At 39.5% G+C, this 27,934-nt stretch overlaps 3 protein-coding genes across 3 annotated transcripts; all 3 read left to right on the plus strand.

Moving 5' to 3' along the window:
- Window positions 1-590: 590 nt before the first annotated feature.
- itcha (itchy E3 ubiquitin protein ligase a) lies at window positions 591-15,926 on the plus strand. Its single transcript, XM_080494934.1, has 24 exons — window positions 591-678; window positions 1,623-1,681; window positions 2,121-2,262; window positions 3,518-3,642; window positions 5,312-5,443; window positions 5,976-6,024; window positions 6,165-6,340; window positions 6,765-7,023; window positions 7,116-7,211; window positions 7,445-7,619; window positions 7,832-7,901; window positions 8,020-8,104; window positions 8,815-8,943; window positions 9,427-9,499; window positions 9,660-9,731; window positions 9,829-9,917; window positions 10,184-10,343; window positions 10,478-10,611; window positions 11,126-11,266; window positions 11,536-11,656; window positions 11,831-11,935; window positions 12,137-12,233; window positions 12,362-12,434; window positions 13,368-15,926. The coding sequence occupies exons 2-24, from the start codon at window positions 1,657-1,659 to the stop codon at window positions 13,465-13,467; spliced, it is 2,628 nt and encodes an 875-aa protein (XP_080351060.1). The 5' UTR covers window positions 591-678; window positions 1,623-1,656; the 3' UTR covers window positions 13,468-15,926.
- A 1,859-nt stretch (window positions 15,927-17,785) lies between these two features.
- pxmp4 (peroxisomal membrane protein 4) lies at window positions 17,786-19,674 on the plus strand. Its single transcript, XM_080495534.1, has 4 exons — window positions 17,786-17,909; window positions 18,090-18,152; window positions 18,281-18,479; window positions 19,116-19,674. Exons 1-4 carry the CDS (start codon window positions 17,797-17,799, stop codon window positions 19,377-19,379), a joined length of 639 nt encoding a protein of 212 aa, XP_080351660.1. The 5' UTR covers window positions 17,786-17,796; the 3' UTR covers window positions 19,380-19,674.
- A 2,264-nt stretch (window positions 19,675-21,938) lies between these two features.
- tgm5l (transglutaminase 5, like) lies at window positions 21,939-27,664 on the plus strand. Its single transcript, XM_080495750.1, has 14 exons — window positions 21,939-21,987; window positions 22,140-22,322; window positions 22,417-22,650; window positions 22,808-22,926; window positions 23,664-23,792; window positions 24,185-24,362; window positions 24,836-24,971; window positions 25,090-25,193; window positions 25,300-25,539; window positions 25,636-25,698; window positions 25,787-25,996; window positions 26,094-26,251; window positions 26,435-26,571; window positions 27,150-27,664. Exons 1-14 carry the CDS (start codon window positions 21,981-21,983, stop codon window positions 27,301-27,303), a joined length of 2,052 nt encoding a protein of 683 aa, XP_080351876.1. The 5' UTR covers window positions 21,939-21,980; the 3' UTR covers window positions 27,304-27,664.
- Window positions 27,665-27,934: the final 270 nt, after the last annotated feature.

The following is a 27,934-nucleotide window of genomic DNA, read 5'->3' on the forward strand; positions in this document are numbered from 1 at the left end:
CCGGAACCTCGAGCTTATTACATGTGGGCGTGTCCATCAGATAGTCACTACCATAACGCTATTGACAATTGTGGTGACAATGAATTTTCTGATAAGAGCGCGATAACACAATATTGAATTGTATTTGAAAGGTTTTCCTTTCATGTCGTTATTAGAGTGTGCAGCACACTGACGCCTTATTAATATATTACGTTATTTCCTATGATCTTCAAAATAAAGGTATATTCATGAACGACGTGTATTGTGGCTCTACTGCAAAAAAAGTTTGAAAGTGTGTATTTGTATTCTACGGTTACTTCTTCAAGACTATTTTAGGATATAAAGAATAAAAACAATTAGCTTTACATGGATATTCTTATTCTTGTACCCGACGCACACAAAATTTCCTCCGGATTTTTCAAGTTTGCAAACTAGTCACCTTGGTATTTGTGAATGGTACAGGGTAGTCGTACTTAAAAAATCTGGGGGACATTGTTAATTTGAAATAAACGGGGAATTGTGTTAAATTAAAGCGCGACGGTAAGAGTGATTTGTTTTATTGTGAAAATATCAAACCGGAAAAGCTGCACTTGCTCTAGCTAGCGGAACACGGGCTTAATGGCTGAAAGCTACCTGTCAACACTCAACACTTTGGTGAAACTATAGTTCCGTTGGCTTCATATCGACTGCTTTTGTCAGGTATGGACACCCAGTCTCCAGCTGAGGAGCAGCTGCGAGTATTTCCCCCCAGCAAGGCAGCCCCGCTGGGCGGCTGGTGTTAGCGGTACTTTCGTGAGTTGGTAGTTAGCTGAAGCCTCAATGATTAAAGCGACGGAGGGCAAAGTTGCCCCGTGTGGTGTTACTGACTAGCGTCCGTTAGTTGTTATCTGTTTACGTCTTGTGTATTGGCACCTCCTAGATGTGTTACGAATGCCACGAAACGAGTATTTATTGCTTCGCTGAAAACAAACACGTTAGCTAATGTCCCCGCTATGCTCACCGTTAAAGCAAAAGGGCGACTATTTACTGCCTTTTCGTGTTGCTCTCTGCGGGGAAAAAGTTCCGTTTATTAAATACATTATTATTTGAAGGTATAATAACTGTCTGCGCAGTTATAGTGTAATAATGTATATCGTAACTTGTGGTGTCTGAGGTGATCATGGATGATTAGCAGGGTCGGTTTAGTGAGACTTAGACAAGTTTAGAATGGGATTTCCAGTTATGGAAGGTGCTCGGACCTCTACTTGAAATAGCTGAGATTAAAGTCAATGGATGGCATGTATTTTGACCGATTATATGTATGAATAATAACGCTAATCTTATATTGCTAACCCCACATTTGCTCTCTTGGGGGACTAAAACGTACCTACGTACAGTGCAAGCCGTTAATTTTAACAGCACTCGTTAATCACCCCCGTTTATTGATATTTCTTTATATCAGACAGTTGGATCAGAGCATCAACTAATTTCCTCCTGATACCTGAAACTACCTCCGTTCTTTTATATCCCTCAATCATGACTGGCGATTGTGAAGGCTGGTTTTATTTTTCACTGACTGAAGCAACCTAATAGCCTAATCACTCTTTAAGTAGGTTACCTGCTCAGAGTCGCCCATGTTTACGTCATGTGTCACTTGGTTGCAGGTTCAAGTAGTGCCTCCAGTGTTATGGATCAACCATGAAGGCCCAATTGCAAGTCACTGGTAAGTTACTTTTATCACAGTTGGAGGATTGTAATTTAACACTTCATTGCACAAAATCCTTAACATAACGGATCAGCACATTTAAAACAGTTTTGTTTTTTTTGCCTTCCACATTTGTCTTATCAACACTGGGTACAGTAACCAGTCACTTTAGCCCATACTCAGGAGAGACAGTGGAGATGTTATTTGTCCTTTGGGTTTAATATCTTGTTTGTTTTTCACAAATGTTTTTATATGGATGTTACCTTGCCATATATCTTACTGTCCTTTAGCAATGTCCTTGGCATCCTGAAAATAATGGTCATTACTATCCTCAAAATAGGAATTGTCACAGTAACGTATTAGTAACCTGCAGTTGTAAGGAATTGGGTAATAAATGACATTAAATGGAACAATGGGAAGCTTCAATAAGGTGGTATTTTGTTTTTCCTCCTTTTAGTCCTTTCTGCCAAGCTGAAGGAAAATAAAAAGAACTGGTTTGGCCCAAGTCCGTATGTCGAAGTCGCTGTGGATGGACAGTCAAAAAGGACTGAGAAGTGCAACAACACTCATAGTCCAAAATGGAAGCAGGCGCTCACAATGTGAGTACAATTGGGTGTGTTTGTCATAGAACCAATTAGATACCTATTTCTGAAATTATTCTACATGTTGATGTCATGAAGTATCATCAATCTGAATGATAATGTCCACATAGAACATTGTTTTGACACTTCTATTTTAGACACATGGTATACGTTTCAGTTGCGCATTTGTTGTCTGCACTTACTGCCACTCTCGTAGGTGCATTTCTGCAAACCAGTGTCATCCAAAACAAAGCAGCCAAAGTTAATTTTTACATCCTACTGTCTGAAATATTGATAATAATTTACCAATGTGTTCAATATTGTCATTGCAGAATGACCATGAACTGGGCAGCATTAATACAGAGGTCTTTTCTAACACTTATGTAGGAGTACGGCTCACTTATGTGCAATCCACCTCCTGCATAAACTTGATATCGAAACTTAAAAAAGAGTGTGTTGTATTTGGTGCTATTTAAAGAAAATCGAATGAACATAACGTAGAATAATCACCTTTTCTTTTCTGTTCTTTTTTTTACAGTCATTGTCAAAGAAACAGAAATGTATAGTTATTTGAAGTGAAATCATAGAGCTTGTTCTGCTTCCAGTATTAAAATCCTCAATTACATTTTTAGTGAACCTGCCAATAAAGTAAAACTGAATTCTTCTCTATCAATATGTATTGTCTTTGTGGCAATAATGCTTAGTCGACAGTTCCACTCGATTTTTGCATCAGTAAAAAGCCCAGCATACATCCATAACACATGTATGACTCGTAAAACTAGTTAGCCACCAGAAGTCTAGTTGTATTGCAGTCTAAATCTTTATGGCATGCTTGAATACACTGGTATCTTGAAGTCATAACGTTTACCACCTATTGGCAAACGTTATAACTTTAAGATACCAGTGTATTTTGAAGTCATAACGTTTGCCAATAGGTGGTAAACGTTATGACTTTTACCACCTATTGGTGAAACTGTGGCATCTTTGCTCTAATCGCTGGACTGAAATGGCCCGAGTGATATTGAACATCTCAAAGTAAACAAACCTTCACCCAGAGGAATGACCGAGCAAATGTGTATTTATGCTTCATTCCACGATAAAGTTGGTGTTGTAAATAAAAAATAATATGACGTGATTGTACACTTTCTCTTATGGTAATGAAAGAGAAGAAGCATTATTGATGAATTGTCTGGCATCAGTTGGTGCAGATTATCATTGTTATGGTCTTTGCTGGAAGCACATTCCGTACCATGTCTTGTTGTCACTTCTGCAGAATTGTGACTCCAGTCAGCAAACTGATCTTCCGTGTCTGGAGCCATCAGACACTGAAAGCAGACATCCTGTTGGGAATAGCCACACTGGAGATCAGCAAGACTCTTAAGGCTAATGACCTGAAATGTAAGTCTATAGTACTTTTTTTTTTTGTTACTTTCTTTGTTACTTTACAGACTTTACACAATTTATCATTCACTAGCAAAGGTCATCCTCAAACTGATTTCAAAGCTGTTTATTGTGTCAATTGTTTTTAATCAACTTGTATATGGAAACTATATTTTTAGACAATTGAGATTCCTACCGAAAATTAAAGGATCTATGTGTATAATGGAAGTCATGACACTGTTGTACATCAGGTCACTTGGGTGTCAGAATGTCCTTTGCCACGCCTGCAGATTCATTGGAGTTTAGCTTTGTTTTTGGTTGGTAGTATCAGTGACTCAGACTAGGGAGAAACTTCAAGGTTTCACTCCAATCGCTTGTGGTTAAATAGTTCCAATCGTTCTGAGGACATTTAGATTAAATCACCTTTGTCTTTTTAACATTTATTTGCTTCCTCTGTAGGTGTTGTGAAAGACTGAGTCATGCACTATCATGTTGTACAAACTTGCTTTGCTCGACTAAACAGGCTGTGGCATGATCAATAACTTGCTGACTTGGGAAGTTCTAGCTGCGGTTTATTACAAGATTGTCTTGAAGAGATGACAAAACTTTTGTTTTGCCTCATTTTGCTGATTGTAGTAGGTTATGTTTTATATTAAACAAAAGTATTAGATTGGTTAGATTTTTTTCTCTCCTCTTTATGATCATAGCAAAACAAAATCTGTCAGGCTTTTTCTTTTTCCTATGGTGTTGAGATATTTCCCTTTTAATCTCACTTGTGGCCTTCATTTTGAGTATCCATGTCTTCCTGCAGTATCTTGTATTTGGCAAATGCTACGCACTTTGTACACACATTACACAGGTGTTGATCAACCTTTGTTTGCTATGGTAATGTTTAATTCTTGTGCCACCCTCAGTGGCAAGGCGCAAAGATTACTATCCCTGGCAACAGTTTAATTTTATTATCATCATCATCATTATTATTTTTCTACCGTCCCACAACATTGGGAACACGGATACAAAAAGCACATCAAGACATGCAAAAAGGATCTGGAATAGATCACTATGACTTTTGTCCACCATTCAGCTAACCGTTTCCGAATGAATCGCAAAAAACAACAGAAAATTTCCCTTATAAAGTGAATGGGAGAGGCACTTAATGGAGGAGATCAGAAGCAGGTACAAAAAATATTTCCTCTGAAATTTTCTCGTTAAGACTCTATAAACTTTACAACTAAAATCCATACCACTCACTTGGTTCATTTTTCAATAAACGCCTCATTTAATACGAAGGCTCCATCCAGATCTGGTCAGCACACACAGCATGTGACACCAGAGTTTGTTAGATTAATTGAAAACACCGAACCACACTGCTGAGTCCGGGGTCCTTGTTGCACTCTTGTGTGACTGAAGTGCTTAAAGTTGACAGCGTGTGACCCTGCCATCTTTGATCTTCCTACTGCAGCAAAGATGAAACCATTTACAGACTTGGTAGCGTTGGTTCATTTTAATATTTTTACTGGGGAAATGGATGACTTCATGCATACTGTTCCCACTTTCTCAGTGTGATCTTGTTATCTGCTTTCATTATTCCTCGCTGAGGTAATATAAAAATACAAGAAATGTGATCCAAAATGTGTCCTTGTCTTGAGCGTGTGAAGCATCTGTTTCATGCTGTATTCTGTCCTAGTGTGCGAGGTGGTGCAGTCGCTGCAGCTGTGCTCTGACAGAGACCCCCGAGACGTTGTTGGAGACTTGTCTGTTTGTTTGGATGGCATGCAGGTCGACCCAGAAGCTTTAGCATCTGCAGAGCGAGAACAAGGTGAGACAGCGTACACATACGTGAACACATTAATTCATGCAGCACAGAAGTGCAGGAAGCATTTAGTTGCTCCCAAGTCAGTCTTCAACTCCCCCTGAATAATCTTAAAGCCGTTTATCTAAGATGAATCCATTACATATTCTGTATATAGTTAGTTTTGTCATAGGCGTATTATTATTTCTGCATTGCATTGCATAAACCGTCCACCAGAGAGCAGTAGAAATGTTTAACAGTGAAAATGTCTTGGCGCACCTGTAATGGGTTTACCTTTTTAAGGCCACATTAAAAAAAAAAAATTACAAATTCAGACATGTGGAATGTATTGCAGAAGTTTCACTAAATGTAAGATTTCCTTATAACCGCCTTTATTCTCAGTCATATACACTTTAAAATATTGACACCTTTCCCTCTGCTTTGTTACTACTTGTAAATGTGTTGAAATCGCCATTTTTCATACAGTCCGGCAATTGTTGTAATTTCCTTAATCAAAGAACATACTTCATTTAATCATTGGTTTTCAATATCGTTTTAGCTGCTCTTCCAAATGGAAATTCAAGACAAAATGGAGACACTGGCAACAGGTCTGGTAAACCTTTAATGTAATGTGAAAACATTTCTTCAAAAATGTAGTTTTTCTAATTCAAAGTTCCAGTGTTTTTGTGATGTAAACTGTATATGTTTATTTCCGAGCGCATTGTAAGTGATCATTTTGTACTTGTAGGTCGAGCAGAGACACGTCACCTTCCAGTGATTCAGAGGAGTGGGTCATAGTTCCCAGCCAAGCTGTCAACGGCACCGAGTCTCCCTCCCGGTCACCAGGGGGTCCGTCCGCCTCCCGTCCTCCCAGACCTGCCAGACCCCCTCCCCCTATGCCACACAGACTTGCAGCCTCTCCAAGTAGGAAAAACTCGAGTGCATCAAACATTTCATACTGCAGCTCACACTAATGAATGTATGTGCACATGTTGTTTTCAGAGTAGTTTTTAAGAGGCTTATTGGTGAATTAAGTTTGTCCTCTCATGAGTTTTTACAGCAGCACATATCTTCAAGACAAAATGTGGGTCATCAAACTTAAAGATTTGTGCTAATTGTATTACACTGCAACTATGATTTAAAAAAAAAAAAAAAAAGCAATCAAATATGCATTGAAAAGATCTGGCCTCAGAAGTAGTGCCCAGGTCCTCATTTGAAAGATACTGTGAAATCACGTTCATTTTCCTTTTTATTTTGACACAGCATGTGCATGGCTAAATGTACTGATTCTTTGCAGTGACACCTCTGCAGTATATTTTACATTATCTCCTCCCTCGTCTCTCTTCAGCCTCCACCAGCAGTTCGTCCCCAAGCGAGTTAAGTGAAGGTCCCGTTACTGACGGCTCCTCTCTCGCGTCGGCAAGTGGTTGTTCAGATCAGCAGGATGAATCGGGTGGAGCAGCGGCAGCAGCAACAGCAAGTTCCACGCAAACGGCGACTGGGCCCAAACCAGGGGCCGCGCCGCCCCCAGCACTCGCAGCCCCCGCCGCACCAGCTCCTGCAACCTCGAGAATCACTCCCATGAACAACTGTCCCTTACCGCCAGGGTAACAAGTGTTGTCTTATACACGTTCATAGAGACAGGGCTTTGTCATATTTCCTCTATTTGTGCAGCTAATGTCTGTTTTGGTGGTTGCAGCTGGGAGCAGAGGGTGGACCAAAATGGCCGAGTGTATTACGTGGATCACATTGAAAAAAGGACAACCTGGGACAGACCGGAGCCTCTCCCGACTGGGTACATAAACACATGATGTGCCCCGACCTCATACTGCTTGCAGATGCAAGTCCTTGAGATGCTACATTGTTATATTTATTATTTGAGAAAAAAAATATGTTTAACTACTTATGTTTCTGTGACAATTTGATCATAAATAAGTCAAATGTGTTTTTTTTTCTGTGTATAAATGGCTGTGTGTGTCAAGTAAAACATCTGTACTCCGTACTTTCCTTATTTCCTGTCTTCTGCAGGTGGGAGCGCAGGGTGGATCCAATGGGTAGAGTTTATTATGTTGACCACATCACTCGAACCACCACGTGGCAACGCCCCACACAGGAGTCGGTGCGCAACTACGAGGAATGGCAGCACCAACGCAGCCAACTCCAGGGAGCCATGCATCAGTTTAACCAGAGGTTCATTTACGGGGTGAGAGCAGGCCCCTTCTGAGCTCGCGGGACTGAATGGCTTTGTCGTTGAAGGTCTTTGCACCAAGTGGGAAAAGAAATAAATCATCCCCGTTTTACTGTGTTTGATTACAATCTTTATATTACTACAGTCCTCTGTTCAAAGGACCTATGAGCGAAAAAATGTTTTTAGATTTAACGTGTGTCCTTTTTTTTTTTTACTTTCTAACTCAGCTTCAAGATCAGTTGGCAGCTACATCCAACAAAGAGTTTGACCCACTCGGACCTTTGCCGCATGGTTGGGGTAAATATCACGGAATATAAAATTATTATTATTATTTTTTTTTTACTATGTTCACTCAAGTGTTGCTTTCCTTGATGAAACGCGTCACATTAAATGAACATTGTCTGACCCACAACAGAGAAACGAACAGACACGAACGGGAGAGTGTATTTTGTACATCACCCGACTCGGGCAACTCAATGGGAGGACCCCAGGACTCAGGGGTGAGTGTATTCTGGCACATATATGCGTGTCTAATGGTGATGTGCTGCTTCATTGTCATTTAAAGAGAAATGTCGATCAATCGTGTTTCATTTTCAGCGGTGTTGGAGTAAATCAGGAGTCTGAATTAGCCTTAATGCTTTCAGATATGACGTCAGAAGAAAGTGTTGGACTAAATTTGTTGTTGAGTGTTTGTCGTAGAAAGAAAGCAAGCTTTCAACAACATTATAATTTGGATTCAGGAACCAGGTGCCAGACTTTGTAACGGTCTTTGCACTGTGGATAATTGAGTGTTTTTTTACTGGTTATAAATGTACATTATTCTTTGTAACGCAACACTTTAAACTTCTAATTACATAATAAGGACAAACATCTAATAATGTCTTTTTGTAGGGCAATTTTTTTTACCATTTGTTATCATATCTGCAAGTTGTACTAAATGTTATTCATAACATAATGATGTGATTTATTGTTGTATCCAGTAAAAATGTATCTTTAGAGTATTACTTTGATATTGTGAGTAATAATGGCTCATTGAATTAATTAAAATGATCTTTTTTTGTGTTTCTGTATCTTATTTGTTGGCATCACTTGAAACTGAATTGGCCATCATAACATGGTACACTATACTATAATCGGATACACACTAGTCTTGTGTATCCGATTATTTCTGCTTCTATACTGACGTCCATGCCTGGTCTGTTTTCTTCAGGCTGCTGAATGACAAGCCTCTGCCAGAGGGTTGGGAGATGAGGTTCACTGTGGACGGCATTCCCTATTTCGTGGACCACAACAGGCGAACAACCACCTACATTGACCCTCGCACAGGGAAATCGTCTCTGTAAGACTTTTTTTTTTTTTTTTTTTTCAAAATGTTCAAGCTGAATAGATTTAAGAAAGAATAAGAGAGCAGCACAATTTGTAACGCTGATCTTTGCAGTGGAGCAGGACTATGAGCACTCCTTGAAAACACACTCATTTGAATGCAATAAACACCACTTGCCTTAAAAATACTATTGTTAATTAGATTAATTACAATTATAAGAAATGTAGCTCATGCTGACCTCAATGCAATTAAATAAAAGATTGGTTTAATTTCAGATGATCATGATGCCACTCACTCAGGGCTCTTAAATATCTGTGTATGTTTATATATATATAGTGTTTCTTATCTTATCTTAATTAGGTTTTAATTGTCCTGACATCCCTGAATTGCAAACCCAAATTCCATTAACTGATGTAATAATGACAAATGTTGATTCTTCTGGAATTTACTTTTTAATTTGACATTTACTTGTGTTATTTCTGTTTTGTTTTTCTGCAGTGAAAATGGACCACAGATAACCTATGTCAGGGACTTCAAAGCCAAAGTGCAATACTTTAGATTCTGGTGTCAGGTACCTGCACTTCATACTCTGTTGTACCCACACACTTACTGTTTGATGCAAACATCAAAGGTTATGTTGATGCTTGTGTATTAAAGATTGTTTTTTTTAGTAGAATCAGAGTGTTTACTTCAGTTTGTTGGGTTTTTTGTTTTGTTTTTTTGCCTCTTAGCAATTGTCGATGCCTCAGCACATTAAAATGACCGTCTCAAGGAAAACCTTGTTTGAGGATTCGTTTCAGCAGGTAATCATGTGAACTTGTTGCATTTCTTTGGCTTTGTTTCTGTATCTGCAGCAGAGTAACTAGTGTGACTGACTTAATTCTTTGTTTGCATACAAAGATCATGAGTTTTCACCCCCAAGATCTGAGGCGGAGACTCTGGATTATCTTCCCTGGAGAAGAGGGCTTGGACTACGGAGGTGTGGCGAGGTAATTTCTAGCAGATTTTTTTTGTGTGCGTGTGTGTGTCTGCTTTTGTTGCGGTGTATGACTTTCAAGGTGTGTTTTGTTCTCGTGTGTCTTTTAGAACCACCCATGGCTCTCAAAAGCACAAACACTTCACTAACAACAGTAGAACATGTCCTGAATTTTTAATTGAAATCCTGTTCATCAAGATTTTTGGGGAACTGGTTCATTCATCCTTTATCAATACTTTTTCTTGACTGTTTTTGTCCTCTGTGTTTGTACATTTTCAGGGAATGGTTTTTCTTGCTTTCCCACGAGGTGCTGAACCCCATGTACTGTTTGTTTGAGTATGCTGGCAAGGACAACTACTGCCTTCAGATCAACCCCGCCTCTTACATCAACCCTGATCACCTCAAATACTTCAAGTTCATCGGGCGCTTCATCGCCATGGTACAATGAAATCAGATCTTTTGATTATTGTGGCCTCACAGATGGAAAATAACATTTCGAAATAACTTTAAAAAAAACTGAAACTGCTTTTGAAGTATCTGTTTCCATGACAACTCTGTATCTTCCCTCTCCAGGCCTTGTTCCATGGAAAATTCATTGACACAGGCTTCTCACTTCCTTTCTACAAGCGTATTCTGAACAAACCCCTCGCCCTTAAAGATCTGGAGTCCATAGATCCGGAATTCTACAACTCACTCATTTGGATCAAGTAGGTCAAGGGTCTTGTTGCTTTATGCATACTTGGTGGTTTTAAGCAATTGACTTCACTTACATTAAGCATTTCCACTAATTCAGCAATCTCCAAAGTGATTTACACTGTTGTTTTACCTTCACTCATTTCTGCACACACACTCATGGTGACCAACCGCCATGCAGGCCTCAGTGTCTCCACCAAGGGAACTTTTGCATTGAGGTAGATTTGGGAATCGTGAACACCAAATTCCGGATTGAGGAAACTGCTTGCTATACCAACCTACCAGCTGCTGCTGCCCCAATATATATTCATTCATTCACTTTTTAGACCCTGATCCAATTTTATAGACTTAAGCATCTGCGGAGGCCCAAACTTTCAGGATCCAATGCTTACATTTTCCTGGTATTACCCGCAAACTACTTTTCTGGCATACAAATAACATGAAGTTGTACTTTGATTATTCCACAATTATTCTTCCTCTTTGTGAATTTGACCATCATCTCTGACATTAAATGTCTCCGTCCTCCAGGGATAATGATATAGAGGAGTGCGGTCTGGAGATGTTCTTCTCGGTTGATAAGGAGATCCTCGGGGAGGTCACCACTCACGAGCTGAAGCCAGATGGCGGGAACCTTCCAGTGACTGAGGAAAATAAGGAGGAGTATATCAGGTACACTCGTATGTTTTTCCTTTCAATACCATTCATGGCCAGTAACTACAGTCCTATTCATTTCAAAAACAATAAAAACAACCCTGTCAGTGATACGGTTTTGCTGTGGTAATAACTTATTACAGACAATGGGAATTAACTACTTAAACTGCACATACAGATCAAGTCTTTTAATTTTTCATCAAACGACATTCGTTGCCTTGTGTTATCTAATGTGAGTTGATGTTTTTCAGTGAATTGATATGTGCTTTAATTGTCTATGTCCACAGGCTGGTGGCAGAGTGGAGGCTGTCCAGAGGAGTGGAGGAGCAGACTCAGGCATTCTTTGAGGGCTTCAATGAAGTTCTTCCACAGCAATACCTTCAGTACTTTGATGCAAAGGAGTTAGAGGTGAACAGCTCTTTAAAGCTTTTCGGTATAATCTGTATACCTATTTGAGGTATTATTAGTTCTTAGTACATGGTCTTTTGCTTGTTTTTTTGCAGGGAAGTTGTATTAGTGTTGATAAAAGCTTAAATGAATCTGAGATTGTAGATGGAATACAAGCGTCTTTCTTGTCTTCAGGTGATGCTGTGCGGAATGCAGGAGATCGATTTGGTGGACTGGCAAAGAAACGCAATCTATAGACATTATGCCAGAAGTAGCAAGCAAATTCTTTGGTTCTGGCAGGTTTGTACGTTTCATTATTGTTTCTTTAATTTGATTTTGAGGCATCGAAAGGTACTGAAACGGCATCTGCTATTGCTGTGATGTATGTAGGTTTTTCTCCGACGGTCAAAATCCATCTGAAATGAGAAAAACTGTAGAGATTATAGATTATTCTTCTGTAGTTTGTTATTCCTCTATTGATCAAAATTGATCTGCTGACAGTTTGTGAAGGAGATGGACAACGAAAAACGAATGAGGCTGCTGCAGTTTGTCACGGGAACTTGCCGTCTTCCTGTTGGAGGCTTCGCCGACCTGATGGGTACGTAAAGTGGACACAGACGGACGCACACAGACCAACCAACTGGGCAGTAATTCATTATGTCTTGTCAGATTTGCTTTTTAAAAATGTTTTTTTTTTTTTTGTTTTGTTTTTTTTGATCAATACAGGAAGCAATGGTCCGCAGAAGTTTTGCATTGAGAAAGTGGGGAAAGAAAACTGGCTTCCACGAAGCCACACATGGTAATGCCAGTTTTTCTACTTTCTTTTGTCCTTTTGCATTTGACAGTCAAGGATTAAACTTTCAAGGCCAAACCCTCTGAGTCATTTCTGTTTCAAGGGTTAAAAGCATTCCTTTGTTTCCATCCTGTAATAAGGTATTGCTGTGTAGTTACATAATCACCTGATGTGTGGCGAGCAGCAGTATCAACGAGGCCAGAGAAGCTGTTCATCCAGCATGCGGGATCATTTTTTTAAATGTAAAAATACCAAAGACAAAGGAGTGGGCAAGGGTTCAGCTTAAACAAAATCAATGCCTTGGATAATATACTTGGCTAGCCAATTGCAAGTGAAATAGCATGAATTTTAAAGCCATATTGAAATCGGTGAGTTTGTGGAAATGAAAAAAGAGAAAAGCTTCAGAAATTCTGTATTTTGGGAAGCGCTGAGCTTCTGAACACAGCAGCTGTGACTGGTAGGAATTCAGATCATTCTCTCAAGAAAATATCAAGTTTTTCATTATAGGTCTTGTAGAAAGTGTGTTAAATGTGAACATTTTCAAGACGTACGTTTATTTATATGAGGTTTTTCAACATTTGATTGAAATGTGCAAATATTGTCATTTGCATTAACTCTGAAGGTACATTTGGGGAGTTGTTTATTTATCGGTTATCAAACTATACATCAGTTTATTGTCTGGCTCTGTAGATATTACATTGGTGTCCATGTGGCCTTTAAATGGAATTTGGTTTGGCACACCCACTTTAGAGGTTCTAGTGTAATGGAACAGAGTGACAACTGTTAAATTCAGTGTCTCATAATCAACATGGAAAGACTTTAAAACTTTTTTTTTTGGTGTTTTAAGGGCATGTTGCCACTGATGTTTTTTATTTATTTATTTATTTATTAGCTTCCTGTAAAGACTGACTTTGCTCTTTTCCTTAATTCTTCCTTCAGCTTTAATCGTCTGGACCTTCCTCCCTACAAGAGTTATGAGCAACTGAAGGAGAAACTCATGTTTGCTATAGAGGAGACGGAAGGCTTTGGACAGGAGTAATGCCACAGGAGGGGCACCTGCAAGTTGGGACAAAGCAGCGGTTGGATGGAGGAGCCATATCCATTTCAGCCAAAAGCACCTTTAATAAGAGCTCACACTCCGGTAGATGGACTTACGACTCTTTATTGTCTCTCGCAATTGCATTCACACAAAACGGTCTAAGAGGTATGATCATAAACTCATCGAGTCTTCTCCCTCTTTCAAGTCTCACCCGTCTGAGCAATTCCTCCCTGATCTACTTGACTTTGCTTCGCCCTCCCATGAGCCTTCCGTAGCCCGTCGTGTCTGCACTCGCTGTTTGTTGCGCAAGTCTAGTTTCTACACGCCCGTTTCTGTGCAAATAGTGACTTCTTAAGACAACCTGTTGGGTTTATGCAGTAGAATAAAAGAATTCAGAGGACAAACCATTTCTGTGCATTTAAACCTACAATAATGAAGTGTTAAGTCTAAACATCAGATATTAGCATATGTTTATTTTTGGTCTTTCAAACTACAAATTTTTTTTTTTTTCAATGGTAAATGAATGAAAACTTTCCAACAATTGACAGATTGGACTGACTCCTGTAGCTCCTTTGCAGTTATTGTATTAATTTTGATGAATATAACCATATTAATTGTAATGATAGTTTTATTTCATTCTGACCGGTTGATTTCTCAACTCATTGAGTTAAAACGTGGAGGCAGTTTGCACATGATGATACGAACATGAAGGCGGGTCTGATTGTTCTTAAAATAAGCTGTATTTTTATGTGCAATAGTTTTGTAACAGAACCCGTTTTCGCCAACTCTCGAGCCAAACAGTTTGATCGTTTTTTGTTTTTTTTATAACACTTTGGTAAGGTTTTGCATTTACTGTTTCTTTAAATTTAGCATTCTTTCAAATGAATTTAATGAAACCTCTTTGTTTGTGAATTGATTTGACAAGGTTTGCCTTCCCATAACAGTTATTGTTGTATTTTCTCAGCATATTTGACCATGGACACTCACTTAATTTGTCAATTGGGGAGACTTAAACTGTGAATGCTTCTCTTCATAGTTATTAGCTGTTACTGATAACGTGGGGAGCATAATAGGGTCATATATACCAGAAAGTGGCGATTTGTGTGGGGATGACGTGTACCCACTGATTGGTAGTTGGTTTCCTTTTAGATGTTCAGAGTTTTATTTTTACGGGAGCTCAGAGAGCTCAAAAGAAAAGCTCTTCATCTGCTTAAAAACACAAACACACACACACACACACACACACACAGCATTTTGTAAACATGCTAGTCAAACTAGTGGAAATAGATTTGTTTGTTTTCCTGTGTGGAGCTCTGTGAACCATCGTTTCTTCGAGATGACCAATGAAGATGTTGAATCCTGACGGTTTAAAGACAAATGCGGTGGATGTAAATATATTTTAAAAGTTTTAAATAATGTGTTTAGTATCTCTGTGCATTGAAATCATTTACACAGTGGACCCGTTTGAGCAGCGGACAAGATGGGAAGTGGGGTTTAAAGGTAGATTTAAAAACAAAAACAAAAAAGGAAAGAGGCCCTAGTTGTATAGGGTGTAAAGCTCTCGGATTTGTACAGTAATAGTGTATTTCTTGTCTTTGTCCAAAAACGCCTCTTTATTTTTTAGTATAGGTAAGAGTATCACTTTAACAGAATAACCTTAGCACAGCCAAAGGAGCAATCACTTTTCTCTAAATCACTACACACTTGACACTATTAACATATTTTCTTTTTAATTTTACTCACAATAATGAGATGAAATCTTAAAACAATGGGGTCGCTGATTTTGCTTTAAGATCACGTGAAGGAAACCCCTTAATAGTCTTATCGTTGGAGCGGTTTTCACTTCGGATTTCAGCCGTTTCTTCAAAATTATAATCTTTAATACTGGCAAGAGCCTTTCATAATCCAAGGTTACACAATTCTGTTACAAAAGGACCTGATTATGAGTCAAAGCGAAGTGGGGAAAATAGAGTTTGGCAACTTTGTGTGTAGTTTCTTGTGAATTTCTTGTACTTGCGCTTACCGTGAAGAGGCAAGCTCTTACATGACCATGTAAGCTGCTCCACAAAAACTAGGCGCCAACGCGTTCATTGTCAGTTGCACCATAAATTCCACCTGCAAGTTAACGTCACTTCTGTGTTTAGTATAATAAACATCGAACAGACTTGAATGGTGATGGGCCTATTACTTTAATTCTGTGTATGCACAGCGTCGGCTCACATTGATACGGCGTGTACCCCGGTAATGTTGCTTTGTTTAAGCAGGTTCAAATCTTGGATGTGACCGTTCCTGAGGAATTGTACATGCATCGAGCGGTTGTAGTGTGTTATAGGCCGAGTGATGTTAATCATGTGCTGTAACTTCAGTATGTGTCCCAGAGAACTGAGAAGTTTAAAAAAAAAAAAAAAAAAGTATCAAAGACATTAGGTTTTTTTTGTTGTTGTTTTTTTTTAGGGGTTCATCCCATCTTTGAACCAGGTGGCTCTATGTTGTTTCATGCTCTCAGCATTGGTACCACTGGGGGGGGGGCACCGGCTTAAGCTCTTTCTCACCTGACTGACTTTATCTTAAACCTTCACAGTCTCTTTACTGCTCACTATATTTTTGATTCTAACGTCACACTTATTCCCTCACTGGCAACAATTCACACACCTACAGCTCTCTATTCGTGACTAGTGGAGGAAATCAAGTCAAGCTTGCCGTCAAGCAAAAATTAGTAAAGCTTCAATTCTTTTAGGGTTTTGTGATAGAAATGTTGACTATTGAACACTTTAACAGGTCACAACAAATAAATAGCACCTTGACACTTGAGCTGGTTGAATTAACCACTTCTGTCTTATCACCACTGTGTTCCAGATCGTTGGACATACAAACATTTACAAATATGCAAGACAGTGTTTTGGTTGCTCTGATTGCAATTCATGTTGATAGTGTGATCACTGTTTTTTTTTTTTTTTTAAGGTCTATTTTTTTTTTCTTTTGATAATTGGAAGTAAATGGGTGAACACTATTTATTAGGAGGATGAATTTCATGTAACAATGGATTGGATCGGTTGGAGAAAAAAAAACTGTAATAAAAAAATAAAAAACACTGAAAATTTGATTGCTGTTATTGTCTCAAGATTTATTGCACTTAAACCTGCTCTCCAATCGCCAAAAATAATACTGCCATGGAATTTAGAATTGCTTGACCTTTTTTTTCCCCCCCGTCATTTTCTGCGAGGACCAGCAACCCCGAATTGGACCAAGTGATATAGAAGAGGATTTTCAACATCTCCTGTTTGCTGCAGAAACTACTACAGCATTTTAAAGTGAAGACATCCCATTTCACAACACAAGCTGTGAGATAATTTTTCTGAACAGTTGTCATTAAAGTTATAATGAATGAGCAGTTTTGGTTTGTTACACTATGCTGTTTAATTTGTCTGAATGATTGTCTGGGTGAGATGATGAGTGGCCTATATGGGTGTTGTCCTCGGCGGCCAATCAAGGCGGCTCAAATCTATTTTTGCATTTTGTATGAGCTTCACCTGCACCGCATGGCCTGAAGGTGAAATTTATCATAACTACTCATGCAGTTGTGTAACACAGTCCAGTGCATATTTAACATTTAACATAACATTTAAAAACAATATCCTATTCAAAGGATTAGATGTCCTTTTCAAAGGATTTGATGACTTTGCACCAGGCTCCCTTTCAGATAGGCTTTTTGTGGATTAACTCAGATCTGAAATATTTTTCTTTCGCTCATCTAATTAAGGCTGCACAGTGGCGTAGTGGTAAGCATCCCTGCCTCACAGTGAAATTGTCCATTTTTTGAGTCTGGATTGGACTTGACCTGTTTTATTTAAGTTATATTTCTGAATATCATTTTGTACCTTTGGATGCATCTTTAATGATTGTCTACATTCAATATTTTGTCCATCCATTATTTCATTAAATTGCACTGTTTTGACTGCATGCAGTGAATTCACAGCGCTTCAGTTTTTCTACACTTTATGGTACGAGTTTATTCCAAAATGGATTAAAGTCATATTTTTCCTCAAAGTTCTGCACACAATTTTGAATACTTGAGACACCTATATTTGGTGGGTATTCTTTACTCTTGACATTCATTTCCACCAGAGCAAGCAAATAGGTTTTAAGTGGTTGTGAGAAGCTAATTATCAGTTTAATTTCTGTTAATATTTTTTATTTTATTATTATTTTAAACACGTAGGAACCAATAACGTTGCGTGGCATCACGGCGGCTTTTCAGTGCGACACACAGCGCTGTGCGTCAGGATCGAGTCCGTCCTTTATTTGCGTCCCGCGGCTCGGTTGAAAGTCATGGCCGGACCGGATCTGATCAGAACTCTCGTGTACACCATCAATCACCTTCTGCAGCAGGAGAAGTACCGAGCGGCGCTGGCGGTGCTGAAGGGCTTCAGAAACGGCGCCGTGTGAGTGAAAACATCCGTGAAATCTGCGTGCTACTTCTGGAGCTCCTCAACCTGAGCAGCTCTTATCACCTGGAAGCAGCAGCTTCATGCTGTGTCCACAGCTTTCCCACAAGGATGTCATTCACTTCTGCCCTCTGAAAATTCTCCTTGTGACATTTTTTTCATGTGTTTATTTCTCAGATATGGAGCTAAAATCAGGGCACCACACGCCCTGGTGATGACATTTCTATTTAGAAGTGGCAGGTGAGAATGGAATTAATCATTAACTTGCATTCACTGCCCTGCAGATACAGTCATAGGTTCTTATGCAATGTGACAACTTTGATCTCGTTGGGGGGTTTTTTTCTTCTTTTTTTCTCTCCATTTCTTAGTCTGAAGGACAAGTTGAAAGCCATTCTGAAAGCCACATACACCCACTCTCGGAACTTGGCATACTTTGTGTTCACTTACAAAGGTCTGCAGACTTTACAGCAGAAGGTCCAAGGGAAAAGTTTACAGTCTCACTCGTTTCTGGCTGCCTGTGTTGGAGGATGGTTGGTTTTCGGAGACAACAACAACATCAATAGCCAGGTGAAATGAACTTAAGCCTGCAAATCTTACACTGTTATGATTTAATTATATGTTAAGAATCTGTGTCTCGTTTTCCAGCAACATAAACAATGTGTGATGGTCATTATTCTTTTTTTTTTTTTTTTATGTACACGTGTATTTCCTGAACACAACACATTCCACAGAAGTTGAATATCCTGGTCATCTCATCAATACACTGATATAATGTTGTTCTTGTTGTTATCCCTAAAATATATATAAATTATGTTTATCACACACATTCCCGGCATTTTTTTTCTCTTAAAGTTTGGACCTCTTCACCCGTTCATATATATATAAGCTATTATTGTTATCAATTTTTAACAAAATCATTCATATGAAACAAATTACTCTTACTTTTTGTGTTGTAAAAGCACTCTACCATAAGTGTCAGGTTTTAATGAGCATCTCCAAATATTGCTGACGGTACCTACATTAAAAATTGAGTGTTTGTCATTTGACACCAGCCTCATCTTGCTCATGCTGTCTACACAGTCTATTACTTCATCTTTTGATGCTTTGATAAGGTTTTGTTTTGATATTTGTTTTGTATTGTTATACCTGACATTAAGTTTTTTAATAATAATAATAAAATAAATCATTGACTTCCCATTCTAGATCAACATGTACTTGCTGTCCAGGATCCTGTTTGCCTTGTCCCGACTGGCCATAGAAAAAGGATTCATCCCTCAGCCCAAACACGACCCTTTCCCCCTCTTTGCCACGTTGGTGTGGGGCATCGTCTTGTGGCTGTTTGAGTATTACCCACACACCCTGCAGCCGTCTCTGCAGTCCTCGATGAACTACCTCTACCACGACAGTAACGTGTGGCACGACATCTCAGATTTCCTTGTGCACAATAAACCGAGGACTTCCTCCTAGAAAGGAAGCTCGTGCTTTTTCTGTATGAATATGCCTTCTTTTGATATTTAATTATTTTAAAATGATCAATATTCCAAACGTGATCAAATTGTGCCTTTTGAACTTATTGCGAGATTGGAGTTTCAAGTTCTAAAAAGGTTTGTTTCATAAGTATTTTTGTTGTCAACTTCCACCAAGTTTCCTGTTAAATAGCCCAACTCGAACATCTGCACACTAGTGTTTCAAACAGTATCTTATACTACCTATCAACCTCGTATTATTTTATCCTGTTATACATGTTTGACAAGATGTAACTTGAATCAACAGTGTTTTCATTTAATTTCCTATGTGTTTAAAATAAAGCTTTTCCCTATCAATAGTATTTCTTGCTGTACCATCACTAAAACCTAGAATGAGATTGTGTTGCAACTGTTTAGTTGTAACGACGAGGTTTTATTTTTGTTGCTTCAAAGCAGCGCTCAGATGAATATGACAACACTGTGACTCACATTTGGTGTGTGTGGTAATGTATTGAGGATTACCTCTCGAAGCTGGATCGTCGTGATGGTGAACCCCTATCGACTGCCCACACACAAGAAAAGCCAGGTGTGCACATTGGCACTTATGTCAATGACAGTGGTGAAGTATGTGGTTAACAGTTACTGAATGGCATTCTGATTCAAACCGGTTTCCTTTTTTCCACTCGCTGCTGAATCATCAAAGATGTTGCCTAATCTGTCACCCAGGGACCAGCATGTCCCCTGCCCTGCATACTTGACGTGTGTCTTCTCAATTACTCCCATGAGTTGAGTCATTGTTAGGCATCCGTGGAGACGGCAGAACGTTGACACATCATGTTCCGTAGAAAAAGCATTGAGATGCGGTTGAGTTAATACATATTTTCTTTGCAGAATCAATTATTATTAAATACATTACTATAACTATATTCTAGTCCTGATGGACAAGAATGACTGTTTTTCCTTCTTTTTTTTTTTGACTGGGAATATAAGTTAATATTAATTAATAAGTAAAATGATTGAGTATTCAGTCTGTTTCTGGAAAGTTTTTTCTTTTTTGAAAGTTTATCCAGACATGGGTAGTGTAATTTAAAATCTCTGCAGCGAGCATACCTTTTTTGATGAACTTAAATTAATGCTGACTTTGGCTTTTTGATGTGCAAGTTTTAGCAGGTCCGAGTGCCGCTGCAGACGGTGAACTCTTTGGAGTCCTGAAGTTTTCCCAAAACTGCAGCAGCTCACTGATAATAGCATGTGCAGTGAAAAGTCAACGTTCGAAGTCATCAAAGCAAACAAGGATGGCTGAACTTTAAACACAGTGACAATGAAGCATTAGATAGTTCAACCCTTGTCATGACTTTGGGTCAATATTCTTCAGAAATTGTGAGGAAATGAATCCTCTCAACATCAAGCATGGTTTGCGCAATAGATTTTCATTCGTTTTGGACGCAAGCCCAAACAGAGAGAAGACTGTTCAGCCCCAGGGAACCGCCCATGCTTCTATTCTGGAGGAAAAGTTACTGTGCCTCATTCCAGTTTTTCCAAGACTGTTCGCAGTGGAGCAGAAGGTGTTTGTGTGGAGGCTGTCACATAGAGAAAAAAAAACAAAAACAGAACATTCTGCTCAAAGCAAGTATGTTTGCATAGCACAATTTGTACTCAAGGACATTAGATGTGATTTGCATTGATATGCAAGTATTGTTAATTAATATGCAGAAGTAAAATGCAAGAAATTTAAAAAAAGCAATATAATTTACACAAAGTAAGTAAGAAAAGATATTTCAATAGGTCAAGTCAAGAGCTGCTAGTATTGTGAGGTCAAGTTTTATTTTATTGTCATGCATGTCATTACACTGCACAATGAAGCCATGAAATCTCTTATTGACAGAATATGAATATCAACGGAGATGTTGATATTAAGGGCAATTGATTTGAACTGATCAGCCTTGATCGCTTGGGATGTAACATCTAAGAGTAGCTCCAGGGAGAACATGGAAACTCCCGGCAGAAAGCATCCGATCCGCCACCACAGCCTCTAAAGCCCAACATGGACTCCAACCAGTAGCATTCTCACGGAGAGGTGAGAGGGCGAACCACTGCACCAACATATTGTGATCCCGAAACAGAATCATGTCTTGCTACATCTTAATGTAATACCACGTGCTACTGATATAAAACAAACAAAACTGTAATACCACTCGTGTTTGTGATAATTATGGGGTTTGCTTTTAGCTGGCGCCAACTAAAAATCACATCTTTTGTTTTGAAGGCGGTCTCATGCTTCATGAATGTTGCAGCATGTTCCAGGAGCTCACGCCCAGAGAACAGGCGTGATGAACGTAATGTCTCTCACGTCTGATTCAAGTAGGTGAGTCCGATTGTTCACCTGTCGCCCTGTTTGCGCACGAGTCTGCAGAAGTGCCGTAGACATTTGTAGGCGGGGACATTCTTCTTGTGCTTTTCATTACACATCTCTTGAAAGCGTTAGAAAAAAAAAAAAACAGTTCAGAGAAAGGCTTTCTGAGGGTGGGGCAATGGTTTATATAGAGGTAGAGAGTGACAGTATCAGCATTACAGTACAGCAGTGAACAAGAGACATTAACAAATGGAAGGTAAGCGTTGGCTGCAGGAATTCAAGTGCTGCTTCTCTCGTTCTCTTCAAGCTGTCGTTTCTGAATTAACTTTCCGTGACAGGTCTGATTAGCGACTGAATTTTATTGTTGCAAGATCTATATGTGTATATGTTTTCCATTCCTCTCTGCAGACTTGAGTATACAAAATGTCAACCTGGAACAATCTGAAAACCTGGAGAGGCACCACACAGATGGCTTCAGCAACTCCGAAGCTCTGGTGGTGCGACGAGGAGAGCCGTTCAGGATCAGCCTGCGGCTGGAGGGTCGACCCTTCAACCCCAGGACCGACACCATCAGGATTAAAGTCATGCTGGGTATCTAAAGATTTCAGTACAGTTTAACATATTCATGACTGTTACCAAACCATTTTTTTTTAAATTAACAGTTTTTCCTCCTCTTTCTCCTCAGGACGCCTGTATGTGATCATGCCAATGACTTTCTCCAGAAAGCCTTCATCTTCCCATTGGAAGGCCTACATCGATCCCGAGGGCTTGAATCCCCAGGCGCCTTCCATCTACATCTGTTCTCCTGCCTCGGCTTCGGTGGGCTGCTACAGATTTCAGCTGTACGTTTTCACCAAGAATAACGGGAGGAGCTGCGCAACGGGCAAGTTCATCATGCTCTGCAACCCCTGGTGCTCTGGTGAGTTTAACACCACTCAGCGATCATCACATCTCGAAGGTCAACAAGTAACTTAATGGCAGTCATGATTCTTGATATTAGGTATTGTGATATTGATTAAAGTAGAATAAAAACAAAAAGAATGAGCATTGAAATAAATACGTTGTTTCTTTTGCAGATGATGTGGTTTATATTCCATTTGAGGACCAGAGAGAAGAATACATCCAAAGTGACTCGGGGCTGCTGTTCTTGGGGACGCCCATGAACGTGGTGTCCAGGCCGTGGTCTTTTGACCAGGTAAGAAAGTTAGAAAACCCACCAATGGATTATTTATAGATGATTTTCAGTACATCATTTTATGATGATTTCCGAGTCATCTTTGGTATTTACTGGGCAGGTGAACAAAAATACTGGTTTGCAAATACTGTCCCTTTTTAGACTTTTACTGTGGAAACTAAAGTTGCAAATATCACAAAATGTTGAATAACAAAGCAGACTAAATGAAGATAAAAAGAAAGCCAAAAAAAAACACCAAACAAATGAAAGCAGGAATCTGAAAAAGTACAACACAACTGAATGTGGTATGGAAGAGTCAGTGAGCCTTCTTTAATTTTTTAGCCATTTAGCTTGTTTGTTAAAAACCTTGTCAATGTTTCCATATTAGAAGGGAATGTCTTCCAGAGTGCCATACCATGTATTGAGAAGTAAGACTGGTGTCCCAATTAGGTTAAATTGTACTGTTGCATTGGATGTAATTGGCCATAGAGTGTTTATTTTCCATCATTGAGGCTAACTCACCCCACATCTTTTATAACACATTAAAAAGTAAAAAAAATTAGTAGATTGTTTCTCTCTTTTTCTTTTTTAGGAATGTGTGTAAATGCTGTAAAACATTTGATATCTTTGCACCTCAGTCCTCAAATCTGACGTCGGATGAATGATGGTTGCATTCAGTGTTTATTAAGTGTTCGTTCAGAATTCCTAATTGAGAAATCAATTTATTTCTTATACTTTCTTTCTTTCTGCATTTCAAGTATGAGCCTGGTGTCCTGGAGACCTGCCTGAATCTGCTCCGAGTGAGCCCTCAGCACAAGCGGAATAGAAAAAAGGACTACTTGAGACGAAACAACCCCATTTACATCGGCCGGGTCGTCTCAGCCATGGTGAGCATTGACGAAACGTTTCCATAGTCATCAAGAAGAGGGGGAAACTATATTTACCACCATGCTTTCTCACCGCCAGCGTGTGTTTTTGTTTTATTCTCTATGCCAACGTGAGCATCATCACTGCTCATTAAAACAAGTCACAGCTTGAACGGTTACACGTTGTCCCGCCAATATTAAAGATAAAAAACATTCCACCTCGAGGTTTTCTAAGGACATTATAATTATCTATATAAAGAAAAGTCAGTCGGAGTAGTTATTAAGTTGGCACTGTGATAAAAATAAAAAAAATAATAGCTGAAGATTCACACTGCCTGAACCTGTTTCATCACTTGTTGGGAACAGACTCGTAATTTTTTTTTTTTTTGGGTGGTGGTGTTTGTTTTGTGCAGATCAACAGCGAGGACGATCGAGGCGTGCTGAAAGGGAACTGGTCAAAGGACTTCAAGGATGGGGTGAATCCCTCCATGTGGACGGGGAGCGGGGACATCCTGCAGCAGTGGGCTCAGTCCAATTACAGTGCGGTCAAGTACGGGCAGTGCTGGGTGTTTGCAGCTGTCATGTGCACAGGTATGCATATATATATTTATGTATATATATCCAAAACCTTTGAAAATAAGATAATCCACAAAGCAATCAGGCATGAACTCCTGACTTCACTCTATTACATTGCCTGAATATATGTAAAAGTACTAGCAGGACCTGTTCAAAGTCAAGCAAAATCATGCATTCAGTTTATGAATTCTTTATTTTTTTAAATAAATTTCCCTAAAGTCAAAGCTGGGTAGTATTCTGTTCAAAGAACAAACATATTTGCTACAAAAATGCAACTCAAGAAGTTTGAATAGTAAATCATGATTCTAAAAGCAGCAAATTAAATTATATGGTGCTTACGTCACCCCATACAAGCCCAGAGTGCCGAACGCCCTTAATAATACGTCAGAATCATTGACAACCTCTCTGTTTATTAAAACACCATATCCCTTTTTTCATGACACAATGTTCAGACTCAGCATCTTGATTGTTGTCATTGTGTCTTTCAGTCATGAGGGTTCTCGGCATTCCTTGTCGTGTTGTCACAAACTTCAACTCGGCTCACGACACCAATGACAACCTGGTGATCGAGGAGTTCTACAGTGAAACAGGGCAGAAGCTGAAGCAGGGACACGACAGCATATGGTGAGTAGAGACAGTCAATACTTTTTGCATGTATGTTATTATTTTTGTTTTGTTCATTTTAAATGAAATTACAGTTTTTATTTGTAAATATAATTTTATTACATTTTTCTTTGAACAGGAACTTCCATGTGTGGGTGGAGTGCTGGATGGCTCGCAGTGATCTGGGACCAGAAATGAATGGCTGGCAGGTTCTCGACCCAACTCCCCAAGAGAGGAGTGGAGGTGTGCAAGAAACCTTCAAATGTGTTAGCAAGGATCATTTTGTCCTTTATTTGATCCATCTCTGAACTTACCCATGTCTTCTTTCATTATCCCCCTATCATCTCAGGAGTGTTCTGCTGCGGCCCGGCTCCTGTCAAAGCCATCAAGAATCGACGCGTCGACATGGTTTACGACACCCGGTTTGTCTACGCTGAGGTGAACGCAGACGTACACAAATTCGTCATGAGCAAGGGTCGCGTGCTCAGCGTCAACAAAGACACCGAAAGAGTTGGCTCTTTGATCTGCACCAAGGCGGTTGGATTTCCCAGACCACAGAACATCACAGGAGACTACAAATTAATCAAAAGTATGATCCCTCAAAACAAAAAATAATTAAATAAATCCGGGCGGGTTTACCAAAGTGCTCCCCCTAAAATTTGTGTTTTCTTTCTCCCAAAAAAAGGCCCGACTTCGACACTTTCATCGAGAAGCTCATCCAGCACAGACAACTCAACATTGAGAAGTGGTAATTTCAAAGTTTTAATTTGATCGGAGAATGAATTCAGTTTGTTAAACACATCTCATGAGCTGGTTTCTTCATGTTGATTTGACAGAGTCGTCTAGAGGAGTGTTTGTGTCTCTATCCCTGGATAAATCTCCTGTTGTCGGGGAGCCGGTCCGCTTCATGGTGCAAGTCATAAACAAGCGCAGAGTGGCCAAGTCCATGAAGGTGCATTTCAATGCTCAGGCAAAAGAATACAACCACAGCCCTTCAGAAACATTCTGGGAATTACATGGCATCATTCACCTGGCACCCATGGAAGGTAAATTAGCATTTCTCATGTCGAATGCAACATTTTTTTCCCCCCTCTAACTAGAGTTGACAATGAATTTCTCCTTCTCCTTCTTCTCTCTCCTCAGTCAAAGTGTTGGAGCAGCAGATTCTCCCCGCTCAGTATGAAGACGTGGTGGGAGATGACTTGATCAACCTCGCTGTTGTCCTGGAGGACACGTCCAGTCAGGAGCGAGTCCTCGCTTCAGAGGAGTTCAACATTGCCAGCCCAGAGCTCATTATACAGGTACTTTAGCATTACACATATTTTCACAATATAACCCACAGAAATAGTTTACTTCAGTTAAGCTTAAATCAAATTATCCTGCATGTATCCGCTGAGTGGAGGAGGTGCAGAACATGTGACATCTTTTCACTGTGATGCTGTTTCGTCGATATATGAGACTCACTGAAGCGTTTTTCCCTCCAGATGGATGAAGACAACACTGTCGTGGCAAACAATAAGCAGTCGGCCGTCGTGTCCTTCACCAACCCCTTCTCACACCCTGTGAGTGGGGTCTTGACTGTGGCTGGGGCTGGGCTCATGCAAGGGAAGCTGCACTACAGGTATGAGCTTTTTTTTTTCTTCTTCTTCTTTTGGCATCACTTTGTTGTGCTCATACTCTTTCATGTCGCCTGCATCATGCTTACGATGGACATGTGACTGGCTTCAGCTAAAAAACAACAGAGGAGTGTCTCTGAACAGCAGGTTACAGGACAGAGTGTCTGGTAAAGGAATTTAGGCTCGTCACTGTTGCTATCTTGTTTTGTTCTCCTATGTTTTTGTTGTGTTGTGCACTGCAATGCATCGACACTGATGCACTTTTTGTCTGGTTTATCTGTTTTGGTTTGTTTTTATAAAGTTTTATTTTTTGCTTTTAGTATTCACCTTTCATGTGATCACTTTTGATTGCCTTGATGCACACAAATGAAATGAAACTGGCATGCCAAGGCCAATGTTCCACTGTCACATACCAAAGATAGACTAGTAATTATTTCCGAGCACTGAATTGTTATTCAAAGCAGCTTGATCGTAACAGTTTTTACTTCCCCGAGAAAATAGACAGACAATTAGGAACTATTGTAGCAGTTTCAAATGTTTTGCACATGTTAAATTTTTTATTTATTTTTTTGTCTGTCTGCAGGATGCCTCCCCTGCGTCCAGGCGGAAGAGTGGAGCAGTGCATCGCCTTCACCCCCAGCAAAGTGGGAATGAGGATGCTGCAGGCCAGCCTGTCACTCTACAACACAAACACCAATGTCAGAGGCTTCAAGATGATTTCTGTCCAGGGAGAATAGATCCTGCAGCCACTTCCACATGCACTATTGTGTTTTATACTAATGTTATTTAACTATTTATGTTATTTATATTATTTTAAAGATTTGAATAAATAAATATTGCTGCCTGAAATGATGATTATTTGAGAGAAAAAGGAAAGTGCATTTCAACAACTTTACAGGAGGAGCCAAACATAAAATGACTGGTTCCGTGTTAATCATCTGTTTATAGATATTCATGTATGCACAAAGGGTATAGATACATTTTGTATTTTGTAAAAATGTCATTCTATTTTTCTAAGTCACAAAAATCACTTTTTAAATTATCTGTTGTATTTTCTGCTATGTTTCAAAAATAAATTAACACGTCAGCTGAGTAAAAGCCTTGAGCCTCCTTTCTTTGTGACACAGCCACGTTTACACCACGTTTCATGTGACAACACCTAATATATATATAAAAAAAAAGGGGGGGGGGGGGGGTGCGTTTACACTGCAGCAACGGACACACTGGCGACGATGTAGGTAGTATGCCAAGCCACTGGAGTGCGCTGTTGCTTGATTATGTAATGAAACCACACAGACGTGTGCAAAAAAAAAAACGTGAAGAAAATGGAGAGAACGCGACATCCATATGGACACGTCGGATGCTTTC

Source organism: Blennius ocellaris, assembly GCF_963422515.1.
Source record: "Blennius ocellaris genome assembly, chromosome: 4".
NCBI classification, from domain to species: domain Eukaryota; kingdom Metazoa; phylum Chordata; class Actinopteri; order Blenniiformes; family Blenniidae; genus Blennius; species Blennius ocellaris.